This window comes from Terrapene carolina, unplaced genomic scaffold (genome assembly GCF_002925995.2).
Source record: "Terrapene carolina triunguis isolate 2854851 unplaced genomic scaffold, T_m_triunguis-2.0 Scaffold95, whole genome shotgun sequence".
NCBI lineage: Eukaryota > Metazoa > Chordata > Testudines > Emydidae > Terrapene > Terrapene triunguis.
The window spans coordinates 21,016,597-21,032,971 of NW_020664446.1; the positions used below are offsets into that span (position 1 = coordinate 21,016,597).

The window sequence follows — 16,375 nt, forward strand, 5'->3', positions numbered from 1 at the left end:
CTGTTGACTTATCTGAAGGGCAAACACTAACCATACAGCACAGCGTGCAGAGGGCTAGGCCTAGAATGCACCTTTACAATACAAGCAGCAATAGTGGTAAAAGGACTGTCCATTAAGCATTTGCCATGTTATTTAAAAGGCTGCTGTTTGAGTAAACGTAACTATCTGCACCCCTGCAGCGCTCGGCTCTGAGGTCAGAATTTGCAGCTACAACCCCACCAGGGTAGGGCCACATTCTGTGTGTTCTCTGAGCAGGTCAGGCCAGGAGGAGCTGTATTAAGAAATGAAATCCTTTATGAGGTGCTTTTGTTCAAGCAGACAATGCCAAAAAAAAAAAAAAAAACACCCACAAAAAAATAAAGCCCTAGTTATAAGAGCAACTTGTTTGCTGTAGGCTTTTTCTTCCATACTCTTGCTGAATGGCTATTTAATTGGGCATGACTAAGACAACTGTCATGGTTTTGAAGCAAAGGTTTAATAAGGCTATTCTGATAAAGAGGGACAGCTGCAGTGCAATCAGCAGGTCATTATCCACAATGTCGTTCCTATTCAATGTCATTGCCTGGACTCGGCTACCCAAGTCCTACATCAATACATGCCCCTTCATTCCTCATTCGTCTGTCTGGCAATGTAAAGAAAGCCAAATAACCAGGCACTGTCCATTCATGTTGAAGTACTCATTAGAATCAGGCTATGTGAGTCCTGTGCTGTGACTGCCTGAGAAGCTGCCCTTACCTGAGTACTTCATACAAAGCATCCCCTGGCTACAGACCAGGCCCATTCCTCAACACAGCAGAGCTTTATCACCGCCATTTTACTGCCCCCTTTTGGCTGGGGCGAGGTGATGCTGAGGGGCTCGAGCTGAAGGAGATGGAATTCCAAGGAGTGATTGTGTGCTGGAGCCTTTCTCCTCCCTCCAGCAGCAAGCTCTAAGCTTGGGCCTGTGGTTACAGGAGCAGGCCCTGAGTGTGTTATGATGCGAGGAAAATGAAAGAATTTTCCAGACCAAGTCCAGCCATTCTGTGCCTCTGTTTTCACGCAGCCCATGACAGGGGCCAGTGCCTCATTTCTGAATATTTTATTTTCCCAACGAACTGCTTCTGAACACAGTGGGCCAAATTCACCTCTCATGTAGCACCACCGAAGTCACTAGAGTTACAGCAGGGATGCAATTGGCTCATTGTCCGAAATACCCGTGATAATGTGGCTAGCCCGGCTCAGTGCCCTGGGTGTGGACTACTTATGCTGGGGGATGTACAATACAAACAGCATTCTTACACTGGCTCTGGAATAACAACAACAGAACGGCCGTTCTGGCTCAGACCAATGGGCCATCTAGCCCAGTAGCCGACAGTGGCCGGTGTCAGATTCTTTAGAAAGAATAAACAGAAGAGAGCAATTATCGAGCGATTCACCCCCGGCATCCAATCCCAGCTTCTGGCAGTTAGAGGCTTAGGACACCAGGGGCATGGGGTTGCATCCCTGATCACCTTGGCTAACCGCCATTAATAGACCTATCTTCCACTAATTCATCTAATTCTTTTTTTAACCCAGGTATAGTTTGGGCCTTCACAACATCCCCAGCAATGTGTTCCACAGGTCTTGTGCTGGGGTCCCCTGCCTACAGATGGTCACCTCAGAAGCGTGTATCATACGCTCACAGCAACCATGGGGCAAGCCTCATGGTGGATTTTCTAACGACAGTTTCAACTGCTTAACCATGGTCGTGTTTTAAAATGTTTCAATTCCAGTTGTGTTCCCACAAAGATGCATGTAACAAGTAATCACTGCCAAGCTATGGCCAATAGCTTTTCCCCTTCTTCCCTGTCCAAGTTCCACCTTTTGTCTGTTTAAACTGTTTTTTTCCCTTTGGGTCAGAGCCTGGAGGGGGTTTGCTTTTCTCCAGAACTGGGCAGCTTCCACACAGCCTTAGTTGAGCTGTAGCTTCCTCTTGGCAACATGTGGCAAGCCATCAGGTAAAGAGGTACAAACTTTCTGGCCATACATATGCAGCTGCTATGTCCCCCATCTGCAACACTGGCAACATGGCTATTTTTAGATTTGTTTCCTTAGCCACTCCATGGCTGCACCCTGATAGGATTCTTTTCATTTTCACTGATGCTGTTTCCATGAACTATTTCGGGTTCAATGAATTAGCATTTTCCTACTACATTTTCATTGGAAAATTTCCTTCCGGCTCTTCTCCTGAGTCAAGAGGACACACTTCCTGTCACAGAAATGCAGGAGGGCAGGGCCAGCCTTAGGGAAAATGGCACCCTGGGCAAACTTGTATTTTGGTGCCCTTTCTTTGATTTTGAGAACAGCAGCATGGGGTGCAGGGTGCAAGGACCAGCCTCTAGCTCTGGAACCTGGCCGGGCTGCACAGGGAAGAATTTCTGAGCTCGGGGGCTCCCCCGGCCATATACACCCTGACTACCTAGCAGCAGGAGAGTGGGAGGCGGCGGTGGTGGTGGAGCGGAGGTGAGCTGGAGCGGGGAGCGGTTCCTCTATCCCCCCCGTTACTTCCTGCGCCCCCCCCCCCGGTTACTTCCTGCGCTCCCCCGCCCTAGCTTACCTCCACTCCGGAGCAGGCGGAGGTCGCGGGGGGAGGAGGGGCCACAGGAAACAATGGGGGGGGGGGGAAATGCGGCACCACGAGGGGAGGAGGCGGAGCCAGGGATTTGGGGAAGGGGTTCGGAAGGGGCGGAGGGGGGGGGGGGGGGGGGGGGGCGGCCAAATTTTTTTTTGCTTGGGGCGGCAAAAATCCTAGAGCCGGCCCTGAGAGGGACCCACTCACGCAGAGGGAGAGCAGTGCCCAGAGGCAGTAGGAGCTGGGACGGAGAGGGAATCATTCTCTGCAGGGAAAGAAGATGGAAAAACTACTTCATTACATTAGGGCCTGGTGTTAGCTTCGTAAAACAGCTTTTAACCAGTACCCTTCTATTTCTTTAATGAGGGATTTTTCAATACAATAAAAGGACAGGCAGGGTCTGAGCACCGGGCTAGGCGCCAGGCCTCCTGAGCTGGAATTCTGGCGGTGTGACCTGGACAACTTACTTATTCTTTTTCCTTCACTTTCCCCAGTTATTAGAATGCACAATGCCGACCTACCTGCATCCCAGGGGTACTGGCAGGATTCATTAGTGATGGGCAGTGACGAGGAACAGCATCACACAAAGGCTATATATTGTTAGAATATATCTTCTATCAACCTTGTACTCTAACCACTGGCCAATGCTTCCACGCTGACATTTAATGTCTGGCCTCATGCCCAACGTGCAGCGAGACACTGTCATGACGTACACCAGCAATGTCTTATTGCACACCAGCCGTTAACACAGGGCCATCAAACTTCAATAGTCTGAGAGACAGAGGGTGTCTGCACAGCAAAAAATCCCTCTGGCCGGGAGTCTCAGGCTTGCAGGGCTCACGCTGCAGGGTTGAAACCAGCAGTGTAGATGTTCGATCCTGGACTGGAGCCTGGGCTCTGAGACTGTCTCCCCCCCCCCCCCACCGGGTTTCAGAACCTGGGCTCCAGCCCAAATGTCTACACTCCTATTTTTAGCCCCACAGCACAAGCCCCGTGAGCCCGTCAGTTGACCCAGGCTCTAAGACTCATTGCTGCGGGGGTTTTGTGGGGTTTTTGGTTTAGCTTTAGTTTTGGCAGTCAGGGGACAGGTAGGGTCCTAGGGGGGCAGTTAGGGTGGGGGGTTCTCAGGAGGGGGCAGTCAGGGAAAAAGAAGCGGGGGGGTTGGGGTTCAGAGGGGGGCAGTCAGGGGATGGGAAGTGGGAGGAAGTGGATGGGGGCGGGGATAGGGCGGGGCTCCCCCGTGTCCTCTTTTTTTGATTGTGGAAATATGGTAATCCTAGGTAAAGGGAGAGTGCACGAGAGGCTTACGAAAGCACTGAGGAGATGGGGCTCACCAAAGTCCTGTCCTGGCAGCCTTGGAAATCTGCTTCCTCTTCGCAGAGGAAGCTGGGTTCACAATTCTGAACAGGAAAAGAACAGGCTCCTTTGCCGGAAAATCAGGGCACATGGCTTCTTTTCCCACGTAACTATAGTGGCTTAGAAACACTGTTAAATTGGTGGAACCCCTAGCATGGCTGCAGCTGTATCGCTACAAAAGTGCTCAGATCAGTAGTACACAGTCCAGTAAATGTAGCAAAATAAGCTATGCTGATATAAAAGATTTAAGTCAGGGATGGGGAACTTTCAGGTAGTGGAGGGCCACAAAATCCATTCCAACCCTTTGAGAGGGTCCTGAGGGAGGGAGCCTGCCCCGCATTTATGCCGCACTATTGGCTCCTCTGCTCCGGGGCTGGGCCCGGCTCCCCACTCCGGCCTGTTGGCTCTCGCCACAGTATCATGTCACAGCCACCCTGCCCCCTTCCTGGCCCTGATACCACCAGATTGCCTGCCCCAAGTTGGACACCAGGGGTCCAAATAAAATGATCTATTTAGTGGGATGCAGCCCCCGGGCGACCAGTTGCCCATCCCTGATCGAAGTCCTGAAAGTCGTACTCCTCCAAGGTCAAGATTCCATTAGATCACTGCAAAAGCAGATGGCTCTGCTTTGGATATTTTGTCCCACAAAGTTGCCAACATACCAAATCCAATGAGGCCGAGAGTTTCTCCTCTGATCCGAGCTGCTCCTGAGGCCACCTCCCTTATCTGTTCCACACTCTGCACCCGGGTCCCTTCCCTCAGTGCTTGATACAGCCACGTGTTCCGCCTGTAGAGGTTTAGGACATGGCATATGGTGGAATCTGCAGTCTCTTCCACAGCTGCTGATGGGATATTGCAGACAGCAATCCCTGGAGAAGGGGGGAAAAACCCAACAAAATCACAATCTTAGAGCTGCGCGATCTAGTCACGGAAACACCAGCAAATCTCCAGGCTGCTCACTAATGAAACTGTTGTATGTCCAGGAAACTGATCTGAAACATTTCTATGTTCCTTGATACCATCAGCGGACCATTTCCCAACCCAGCACGTAGGTGGACCTGCTCAAAAATCACATGATGGCGAAAGGAATTTTGTGGCAAACTCCCAATATCACCTTGAAATTGTACTACGATATGCTGTTTCACAAAGCACCAAACTCACAGCTGCAGCCTGCGGACTACGTAAGAAATAACATACATAAGAACATATGCTTGGCATACTGGATCAGGCAAGCAGGCCTTCTAGGTAGGTATCCAAACACTGTACTTCCCAAGGTAGATTTTTTCCCGACTGGTTTTAAGCTAAAAACTCAAGACACCTTTTAAAGCTAAGATTCCATTTATTTTAAGCAATCCTAATTGCTAACAATGAATCCTATTTTGATACTTATAAAACAGTATTTTTTCCCCAATGAACCAATTAGAAGTTCTTTTTAAATGTAATACCAGCAGTACAGTTATAACAGGAATGTTACTGATCTGTTTTCTTTACTTTAGCTGCATATAACATATCAGTGTATTAATTTTCTGCAGTGAAGGGGTGAAGCAGTTCCAAAGCAAGCAAGTCCCAGCCAGGCCCATTGTTCCTTCACAAAGGCTGGTTTTATAAGCTGCAATGAGAGTCCTTTCACCTCTGAAATGTCAGTCTGCTGCATTTCTATACAGAGCAAGCGTCCCGCCACGCACACACAAATAAACTGGTGGGACCTCACCACCGGGCCACAGCAGGGCAGCGATATTGGCCAATGCAGCTGGTAGTTCTCGGGACAAAAACTCAACCTTTTTGATCCTATTCCGTCCTTAATTGAGGCTGTTATGACATTATTGCACAGTGATGGGTGGGAAGAAGGGGTTCCTTGGGAGCTTCTGGTTTAAATTCTACCACCAGATAGAGGGAAGATTTGGGGTGATTTCTGTCTCTGATGGGACTCACCCCATCTCTGGCACCCTGCCAGGACTACTTATCCTTCGGGCTCTTACAAACATGTCTGAAGAAAAGTCTGCACCAAGGGTCACATTTTTTAAAAAAATTCCCAGGGCAGCCTGCCCTCGCCATACCAACAGGCCACCACACTATTTCCCATTGCACTTGCTGAGCACTCTTAGAAACAGGAAAACAGTATAAACATGTGCTAAGCTGCCCTGAAAACCAGGCTCTTACTGCACATGTGTTTTCTATGCAGCCTTTTCTCTCTCCTTGGTGATAAATAACGAGAATTGTTTAAATGGTAAAACAGAGATTTCCCAGTCCTTCACTCTCCCTCTCTGCAATGAGTCTGGCCCGGGGACACAGGATCACCCCAGGCAAAGGGAGAACATTTTTTGCATCAGTCCCTCTTTTTTTGCCTATGTGAGAGTCAATAACCATTTTGGGTAACAGTTTTAAAAGTGCCCAAGTGGTTTAGAAGCTTATATTTCATTGAAAGTCATTGCAGTTTAGGGTCCTAAAACCCCAAGGCCAAGATCCTCAAAGGTATTTCAGCAGCTAACTCTCAATGAAATCTATTTAGGCACCGAAATACCTTTGAGGATCTGGCACTTTCGGGAGTTTTACCCACCATCATGACTGCATTCCTTTTAATCCTTTCCCTGGAAAGAGCAGTCATAAGGTTTGGAGCCCCATCTTGTGGTAAAGGGTCTGAATCCCAGTCCTTATTCAGGCAAACTCATATGAAAATCCCTACAGCCCAGATCCTTAAAGGTTCTTAGGCGACTAAGTCCACATTCAGGCATTACTGATATTCTCAAAGCTGACACCTAACCCTGGAGGCACCTCCAAATGCTGGTCGGCATTTGCAAAGTCACCTAAATGGTGATGCTGCCCCACAGCTAATGAGCAGCTTGGAGGCCTTGCTCAAGCTGACACCCTGTAGGCCCCTAAGCCAGAGTCTCAAATTGGGCAGGGGAAGGGGAACGCCTATCTCACCAGCAGGGCCAAGTCCTGTAGGTGTGCTCAGAGCATGATTAAGCCACACCTGTCACACCACAGCAGGAGGACTGGATGCAGGTCTCCGATCGATGGGGGCAGCACAGCTCCCGTACAAAATACAGCTGGGACAAGAGCAAGTGTGGGAGAGCGCGAGCAGAAGAGAGAAAGTTTGTTTCCGCTGCCAGGCCATGGGCTACCTAAGCAGCTGACCTGTCTTTGGTGCCTCACTCCAGGAGAGGGTTCGCAGCTGGGACTGCCACATGGAGGGAGGCGCCCAGCAGCTAGCCGCACCAGGTCAGCCGCTTGGGTGCCTAAGCTCTTCTCCTTGCCCCAAGTCCTTCCTCGGGATTTCACTCCCAGCTAGCTTAGGCGGCTCCCTTGCCAATTCCTTCCTTAGGTGTCTAGCTCTCCCTATGCACTATATGGGGAGCCTAGCACAAGACTGACCATTCCACCCGGCAGCAAGCCGCCTAGGGTTAAGTACTGCTGTGTTGAGCAGGGCAACGTCTATGTACTATACCTTTAAGGATTTGCGCGTTGGTCCTTACCTTGTGAGAAGAATCTATGGGCTATTTGTGCATGTAGGCGGTGCACTGCCACCGGCCTGCCTGACAGGGACAGATTTAAGAAGTGAGGCCTAGTGGACAAATTAACTGAGGGGAAGGGCAATATTAAAGCCCAGTGTGGCACTCAAAGCTTGTCTTCACTGCAGAGTGAACCCTCGTTATAACAAATGTTGTCCTAACTTGAGTCCCATCCACACACACAACCCCTTAACTCCAGAGCTGTGGTGCTTTTAACTCATGCTGGCTGGTCCGTCGGGGGGACAAGACAACAGCTCATCAGCTACTAACACAACCACTCCGTGCTGCTAACATAATGGCTGGTTGTAGCGTGCGTGTTATTTCATTCTCACTTGAGCTAGGCTAACTCGAGAGGTTACTCCAGTTAACTCTGCAGTTAGGACATAGCCTCAGTGGGGCAACCTGTAGCAGCTGAAGTGACAGGGGGGAGGGAGGACACAGCTGTAATCGCAAGAGAGGCAGATGGACGGGGAAGTTCCTCCTCTCCCCATACAAGGGAGGGGCAGGCTCTCACCTCCCACTAAACCTTCCTTCTCCCATCACTTGACAGTCTCAAGTAGCCTGATGCAGAGTGGTAGCTAGCCCGCTCCTGCATGGTGGAGGGGTCACTCCTGGCTACGGATGTAGGAGAAGCAGCAGCAGCAGCCCTGAGCGGGCTCTGGTGCAGTCTGCAGCCTTGTCAGCATGGAGCAGGTGAGGCTGAGGTACAGGGCTTGCAGAGTTCTCACACCGCTAGAACCCCTTTGTTAAGGTAACGGCTGCAGGCCTGGATCAGGACACCCATTAGAGCTGACACTGCTGAATTAGCCAGCTCAGCAAGACCTACAATTGTGTGCTCAGTCCTGCTCTCAAAGGCCTGGGTGCTCTAAGGACTAGTCTAGCAGGTGAGGAATTCTGCATTCAACTATTCACAGGAACATGCAATTGGTACAGCACCCCCCTGCAGACATGTTCTTTTACTCTGCCCCCATACTTTCAACATGCTGCATATTTTTGTATTGACAATGCTAAAATGTACCATAGAGTTTGCTGGCAGAGAGGTAAGTCACTGCGGAGAGGAGGGGAAGAGGGGGCTGGGAACGCCCCAACCAGTGTCTCCTACCTTGTGCCTGGCTCAGCTGCAAGTCCCTGCAAGGAGTGACTTGGGCTGGGTCAGACCCACCCCCAACTGCAGGAAGCTCCGCATCTCCCCCCCCCTCCCCTCCCCCGCTTCCTGCCTCCATTGCCTCTCAGCCACGGTGGGAGGGGTCACTGTACAGGGAGCTGCTCCCCCGTCCACCAAATCCCCATGCATCCGGACACCCCCCAGTCCCCCACCCAGCTGAGCCTCACCCCCTGCATCCAGAGCCCTGGACCCCCTCTGCAAAGTCTCATCCCTTACAAGCCCCCCACACTCTAACCCCCACCCCAATGAGCCCCATCCCCCTCTGCACCTGGACTACCCACAAGTCCCCCACACCCAGAGTCCCACCCCACTGAGCCCCAACCAGCTGCACCCGGATGCCCCTGCTGAGCCCCCTACATCCAGACCCCCCCGCTACCCCTATCCCCCCCATGCTCCCTGTAGAATCCCAACTACCTTCACCTGCACCCACCCTGCAGAGTCCCACTGCCCCTGCACCTGGAACCCCCCAACAAGCCCCTGGGCATCCAGCTCCCCGCCACACCTGGACTCCCCTCTGAGCTGCCCACACTCAGATTGTCCCACACAGAATCTCCTCATCCCACACCTGGATCTGCCCACACTGACCCCTCTACACTTGGGTCCTACCGGCCTGAGCCTGCCTGCCCTCACCTGGTGCAGAGGAGCAGGGCCCTGGAGGGTTTCTGAGGCAGGCCTGGCTCTTGCGCTGTGTCAGCCTCCACATTTATTTATTGACAAATAAAATTTGCAGAATTTTAAAAATACTGTGCGCAGAATTTTTGGCACAGATTTCCTCTGGGAGTAAATGTTTGTACTGCAAATCTTGTAATATTGGCCAACGTAAAGGTCCAATCCAAGCCCACTGAAGTCAATGAGAGTCCTTCCCCCGACTTCAGTGAGTTCTGGATCAGGCCCTAAAGCATTTATATGTCTATCGCTCTCAGTGGATGTGTAACTCTAATTAATGCTGAGAGGTGTTACACCCACTGTATAATGTGCATCTTGACGGGGAGATGGAGCTGAGGGAGGGGTAGGGTAAGGCCCCATAGGGTGTAATATGAAGTTAAAGTCTTCAAATGTAAATAATTGTACAGCTTTTGTTTATTTTTAAAAGAAAACACCCAGGAGCTACGCAAACTATAGTCAAACTGTGAGCAACGTGTCAACAGTCCACAGCCAAATGAACATATTTTTGAAATAAACACTTCAGCCAAGTATCTAATTCAAAATGATTGTTCCAAAGAGCACGCATTTTCTTTAGTTTTACTAAGATTTTGAAGGGATGAATTATGTTAACACCAGCCTATCAACAAACCTGAAAGAGCTGTGTTCATCTGGCAAGGCATAAATATCAGTTTGATTTTATATGCTAATGGTATCCATTAGTGGTAAAACAATTCACGATGCTGCTTGCAACAGCTCACTAACATTTCTGTAACACACAAATATGGCCAATATTATTATGACTCTTTAACCTAGTTAAGAATGCAACATTATTGTGATGGCGAGCATCACCAGGAGGCTGCCACACATAATCTTCGGGTATCTTTTTTTTTTTTTCCCGGGTGGGGTGGGTGATAAGAACAAGTTTTGACTCTTAGGAAGACACGATGCACTGTTGCTAGTCTGGGGTTTTGCAAGGCTGTGTGCAGAGGCAGCTTCAGGAGAAAGGGAGCTGTGTGACATGCAGCAGAGTTTGCTCTCTGTCTTGGGCTCTGACTGGAGTCAATACTTGAGGCACAGCAGCTCCCTGGGAACTAGACATTGTTGTTGGGCTGAGATTCCTGGAAGATGGGACTACCCTGCATGCTGTTTGACCACACTTGTCCCAGGACTGATGTATGAGTGTAAATAAAATAAATCACTCATAGAATATACCCAGACAATACTCCACTGACTTCCCTATCCACGCCGATGTGATAGTGGCCAGAAAGACCATCTTAAGGGTAAAGTTTTATTTACACACATACACAAGTCCTGGGGCAAGGGTGGTTAGTAATCTGACAACAGCTCCATGAGTAACAGGAGGACAGTGTTAAGACAACATGCAAGAGTCAGGTCTTCAACAGGAGGGTAAGTATGCAGATGTCCCTTGAGGAATCTGGATACCGTTGGCTACAACTGTATTGACATGACACAGCAATACTGCTGCAACGTGAACTCTGAGAGAATGAAGAGTCAATCCAGAATGTTTCAAGTGCAACACATAATTGAGGATCTTTGGTACTGGAGCTTCAACTGGTCCCAGAGCATGCTGGATAGGCTATATGGAGACCTGTTTCCATATGGAGGAGTAGGTCTTCCTGGCAGATGGCTTCCTGCTTTGTATGAGGCTATCTTGGACCTCTTGATAACAGTCTCTGTCAGTAGTGCTCAAGGAGCCAACATCCAAGCCATCAGGTGCAACAACTATGGGTCTAGCTGCAATATCTGATTGTGGTTCTGAGATATCATGTCCGGGAAGATTGCTAGAGGGATGCAGGGCTGAATGGACATGTTCAAGAGGTCTGGCAGCCCAAATAGCCTTGTCTAATAGGCAGCTATTAGCATCAGCATGGACGTCTTCCCTCTCATTTTGGGTATCACCCTGGGGATCAGGGGAACTGAGGAGAAAGACATATAGGAAACCTGGAGACCACTGTAAGGAGGCCAGGCTCAGATGCCCTCTAGAGCAGAAGTTCAGGCACTTAGTGTTGTCCTCGGTGGCATACCCCGTAGGTGAAATATCAGCTCTGCAATGGACACCTGCAGAGACCACTCGAGGTTGGTTATTGTGTGCCTGCTTAAAAAGTCTGCCAGGTTGTTGCTCATTCCTAGAAGATGAAGAGCCAATGGGATTACCCCATGGTGATGACGCCAGGTCTAATGGCTTCCTAGCAGAGAGGGGATGACCCAACACCTCCACACTTGTTGATGTAGTGCATCTGCACCATAGGGTCCCAGAGAACAGATAGGAATGCCATGCAGGCTGACTGGATGTCCCTGAACTCCAGGACATTCAGATCATCGTGGGACCTGGTCAAGAAAAGAACACGCTTTCATACGTTCTCTAGGTTCAGCCATTAAGTGGGCTCTTGTAGAACCTGGGTGGGAACGTGACTCTCTTGTTCATGTGATGCTTGGATGGAGATCACAGTTGTAAGAGCCACAGATGAAGTCTTGCAAGCAGCATCCAGTATATGCACAATGACAGGTGACCCAACAGCCCCAGACGTGTACACACCATTGCTGCCAGGTTCGACTGGAAGTCCCTTGTCATTGACTGAACAGACAGGCACTTGTCCCCCTAGCAGGTGAGCTCTCACCAACCGAGAGTTGATCATGGCTCCTATGAACTCTATTGTCTGCGATGCTGTTACAGACTCTTTTTCATAGTTCACAAGGAGTCCTAATTGGAGAACAGGTAGAGGATTCCACGGCTGCTGCAGTTTCCTGCTTGGACCTTGCTCCTGATCAGCCTGTCATCTAGGCACGGATAGATGTGGAGTCCCTTCCTCCTTCGGTGTGCTGCCCCACCCCCAGACATTTGTGAATATTCTTGGTGTTGTGGAGAGAACGAAGGGCAATACTCTGTATTGTTAATTGTTGGGCCAGGCTCTTCCTGCAGGTCAAGAGCTATAAGCCAATTTTCAGCTTGGAGAGATGGAAGGATGCAGGCAAGAGTTATTCTGAATCTGAGGCCAGTACCTGTATTTGTTGAGTCTTCTCAGGTCTAGGATAGGATGAAAACCCCTTTTTTCTTTGCAACAAGGGAACAAAAGCTATGCTATCAAGATCTAAATATTACATTAAACAGGAGGAATTTCAGCACAGACATTAGAGACTTTAAATTGTAATATTTGCCTACTGCCTGTTTATTCAGTTGCAGCAGCAGCAGCAGGGGAATGCAGGACAGAAGTAAAGTGCATGCACAGCACTTTTAACAACCCCTCATTAAGGATAACGCAGTTAGACGTGTCCCCATGTTGCTTGCATTCAGTGTGTGCATGACTGATTTCAGAAAAGTTTCACCACCCCGTCTAGTATGGATGTTGCTGAAGAAGACCATTAAAAAAATTTCAAAGGTGAAATTTTAATTCATCACAGTCCAGTCAGTTATGGCAAGGGGCTTGAGAGACATTTTTATAGAATAATTTCCTGACATTAGGAGTTTAAAAAAAAAAAAAAAAAGGTGAAATGAAGGGAAAATGTCTCCATAAAAATGCCCTATGTCTTTGTGACACAGGGCCAGAAAGGGTTACACAACTAGCAGGATAATTGACCCAGATTCAACCTGTAGAGACATATTAATAGATAATGATTTGTGTTTTTTGTGTGTTTACATATATATTGTTAGAGGTTGACAATGTAACCAAACGGTTCCTGTCTATCGCTGTATTCTGTTAATTCAAAGATCAAAAGGAGATATTAACATTTAAATGAACTGAACGTAGTAATATCACTGTCTTCATTTCTCTTTGAAGTATGTAGTAAACTACCTGTAAATGGCAAGAGATGAGCAGTTGCCTTATTGTTAATCCCTGTAGCTAGTTACCAACAATGCTTAGGAAATAGGAGGTTACTTCAAATCACTATTCTTCACCTAAGGAATGCCTGCTGTCAAGAGGCTATCGGATAGCTTGCTTGAGAACTATAAAAATAACTCTTGGGCCCTGATCCTGTTATCTCAGATCTGCTTAAGCTTCATCAGGGGAAGTTTGAGTTGCAAGACGAAGGTCTCCAGCTCCAGTCTGGGTCACCCTAATATTGGACATTGGGCTGTGACCTATGGAACTAATTCTGAAAGAACTTTTGCAACTCTAAAGTTCATCTCTACTATGAAACTGATCTAAGAATTTTAGTCAAGTCTGTATGTATAATGATCTTTTAACCTATGCTCTCTCTCTTCTTTTTTAATAAATCTTATTTTAGTTAATATGAATTGGCTGTAAAGCGTGTATTTGGGTAAGATCTGCAATATTCATTAACCTGGTGGGCAATGTGTCTGATCCTTTGGGATTGGTACAATTTTTTATATGATGAACAAGATTTTCAGTAATCCTCATCATATTTGACTTGGCTGTCTGGGTGAGAGCTCAAGGCTGGGTTGCTTTAAGGGAACTGTGTTTCTGGTTTCTGGGTACCCAGTAAGGTATTGTAGAAGTTATTTTGTTGCTGGCTTGGTGAATCTAAGTATTAGAATAACCACCAGTTTGGGAGATTGTCTGCTCAATTAGGGCAAACTGCAAAGAATGGGACAATCTCAGTGTGCCCCACCTTGGGACTCTGGTCAGTCTATAATTATAACACAAATAATTAGGCCATTAGGTATGTGATGAAGACTATCTTGGTTTGCCAAATCAGTGCCATCCTGGATAATTCTAATTAAAATCTAACAGGAATATTGTGAACAGTTATCGCTAATGTATCTGAAAGGGAGGCGAGAATGACATTTATAGCCATGATTATCTACTTTGGATTATATTCTTTCCTCAAAAACTTCTTGATATGGAGTACATGATTAGCGTGTGGTGTCAAGGCTGGTTGGCATGATTGTTAATATTTCTACACAAGTGGATCCAGAGTGATTTCTTCTTCGGAGCATAGGGCGGGCATCATGAAAACATCTATACGCGACTCTGAAGTTTCAGAAGTTAACTACGTAAGATCTACAAACTGCAGAGGAACTATCATGTATCTGTTTAATCACAGATATCTATCCCTGTCACAAGAGTAGACGCTGGCAAGGAGACGTTAGCAGCTGTAGCTTTGGTTTATAACTAATAGCAATGAATAATAAATGGTTTGACCATTATAGAAGCACTTTTCCTTAGGGATATTTGTTCTGTTCCAATCTGTCAGAACTGCTGCACATCTGTTATGCAAAAGTATACAAAGTTTTGTGTCAAAGCACTGCCTAGATTCATGGGTGAATGCTGCCTTTGCTTTTATATGGGTACAGTGCATCTCTATGGGGACATGAAAAAGTAAAGCAAGTTTCTCAGTAGATCTGTGAGAACATTTTTAAATGTCATTTTCCTGTTCCCATAAAGAAAATAAGCTTTTGTTAATGTCAAAAAAGAACGGATATGAAAAATCTGTGATCAGACAGTAAAAACAGAATTGTTATCCACACCTAGGCAACAGACAGGAACAAGTGGTGCAGAAAAAAATAAATCTTTTCAAATATATAGCCACTGATGTTATTTTACAAATCCCAGAAACTGCTACAAAGCAGGTGTGAGACTGCAGGGATTGCAGCCATCCTAAAGTAAAACAAAAGCAGCTCCGTCACAACAGGGCTCTTCCTATTAGCCTGTACAACCCTGTTGTTATTATTAATTTCTGCTTCTCATAATCATCAGGAAGAGCGAAGAGGCTGTGGAGAGGCAGCTCTGAACTTTCTGTAGCACAGGGTGTTCATCTGGAATGCTGTTAGGTAACACAGGGATTCTGTTTCAATTCCACAATTTAAAATGAATTAACAATTTGGTGTAAAGGTTGAATTTCATTGCTCTTACTGTAATTATTCCAAGTAGGAGATAGCTGAGTAGGAGAGAGTATGCGTTAAATGAGCCTGAATGTCTGAAATCAGAATTGAGCCACTTGTGTTCAGATGGTGGATACTGCATGACTCGTCACTATGTTTAGCCACCTGTCATGTATCGGCTATACAGAGTTAAAGATCTCTTCTTAGTTTTAAAATAATTCCCTTCTAGATAGTGGTGCCAATTAAACTTTTGGCTACATTTGTAGAGAGAAATTACATCTTCCACTTCACACCCCATCATTTGGCCACCCAATTTGCAATGTTTAAAAGGGAGGATTATGCAGTAGTGTTTGTAAGAGTAAGAGTTACAAATACAGAAGAATCTGTCACACTAAGAAGACACTGCTTCTCTAGCTGAAAAATACTTCACGATGCTAGGATTTGCTTTTTAGGAATGACTATTTGAAACTATCAAAGGGGTAGCCGTGTTAGTCTGGATCTGTAAAAGCAGCAAAGAGTCCTGTGGCACCTTATAGACTAACAGACGTATTGGAGCATGAGCTTTCGTGGGTGAATACATCCGACGAAGTGGGTATTCACCCACAAAAGCTCATGCTCCAATACGTCTGTTAGTCTATAAGGTGCCACAGGACTCTGCTATTTGAAACTATTTTACCTGAATTATCTAAGGGTCTAAATGTCTGTTGTTCTTATTTTCCTGAGAGAAAATCTTTAATACAAGCAATCTTGAGCAATGCTGTCATGGTACTTCTTGATGGATTGCATTCTTTGGACTAAATTATCAAAAGGGGTCTCAACACAGCTACTAGAATTGTAGATGCAATTTAGCTCACCCAGTTATTTGTATGGGCAAATCCCCAGAGTTCCGCAAGCAATCTGCATTTGCATGCAACTTGGGCAGACCCATAACTATTCAACTGGTGATTGCAAAAAAAAGTGCCTGCAACTGTAGATGGTAGTTTCTGACTATTTGATTATGCAGATACAAATTATACATGATGGAGAAATAAATACTAACAAGAATAAGAAAAACACCCCACAGAACTAATAAAATCAATCTAAAACATACATCAATCTCATTTTTTTGTGCTGTGGGTGGATATATATATATTTCTAACTGGGGCAAGTTTTAAAAAGCAGTTTCTAAAATTGCAATTGTCCACGCTTTTGTGTATTTCACAGTCATGTTCTTTTGCATGCAACATCTTAAAACGCACAAAACTGCACCCACAATTTTAGGGGCTGAGTCAAAACCCACTTGAAAATTTGGTCTGACATGCCAC

General features: G+C 46.9%; 1 protein-coding gene across 3 annotated transcripts in view; it reads right to left on the reverse strand.

The window, feature by feature from the left end:
• The window catches only part of CTBP2 (C-terminal binding protein 2), a 178,250-nt gene that overhangs the window by 14,066 nt on the left and 147,809 nt on the right, over positions 1-16,375 (reverse strand). For all 3 annotated transcript variants that reach the window (XM_024210656.3, XM_024210648.2, XM_026650901.2), the window contains one exon: positions 4,609-4,815. In XM_024210656.3, the coding sequence (XP_024066424.1) occupies positions 4,609-4,815 (207 nt within the window). The remainder of the gene's footprint in view (positions 1-4,608; positions 4,816-16,375) is intronic.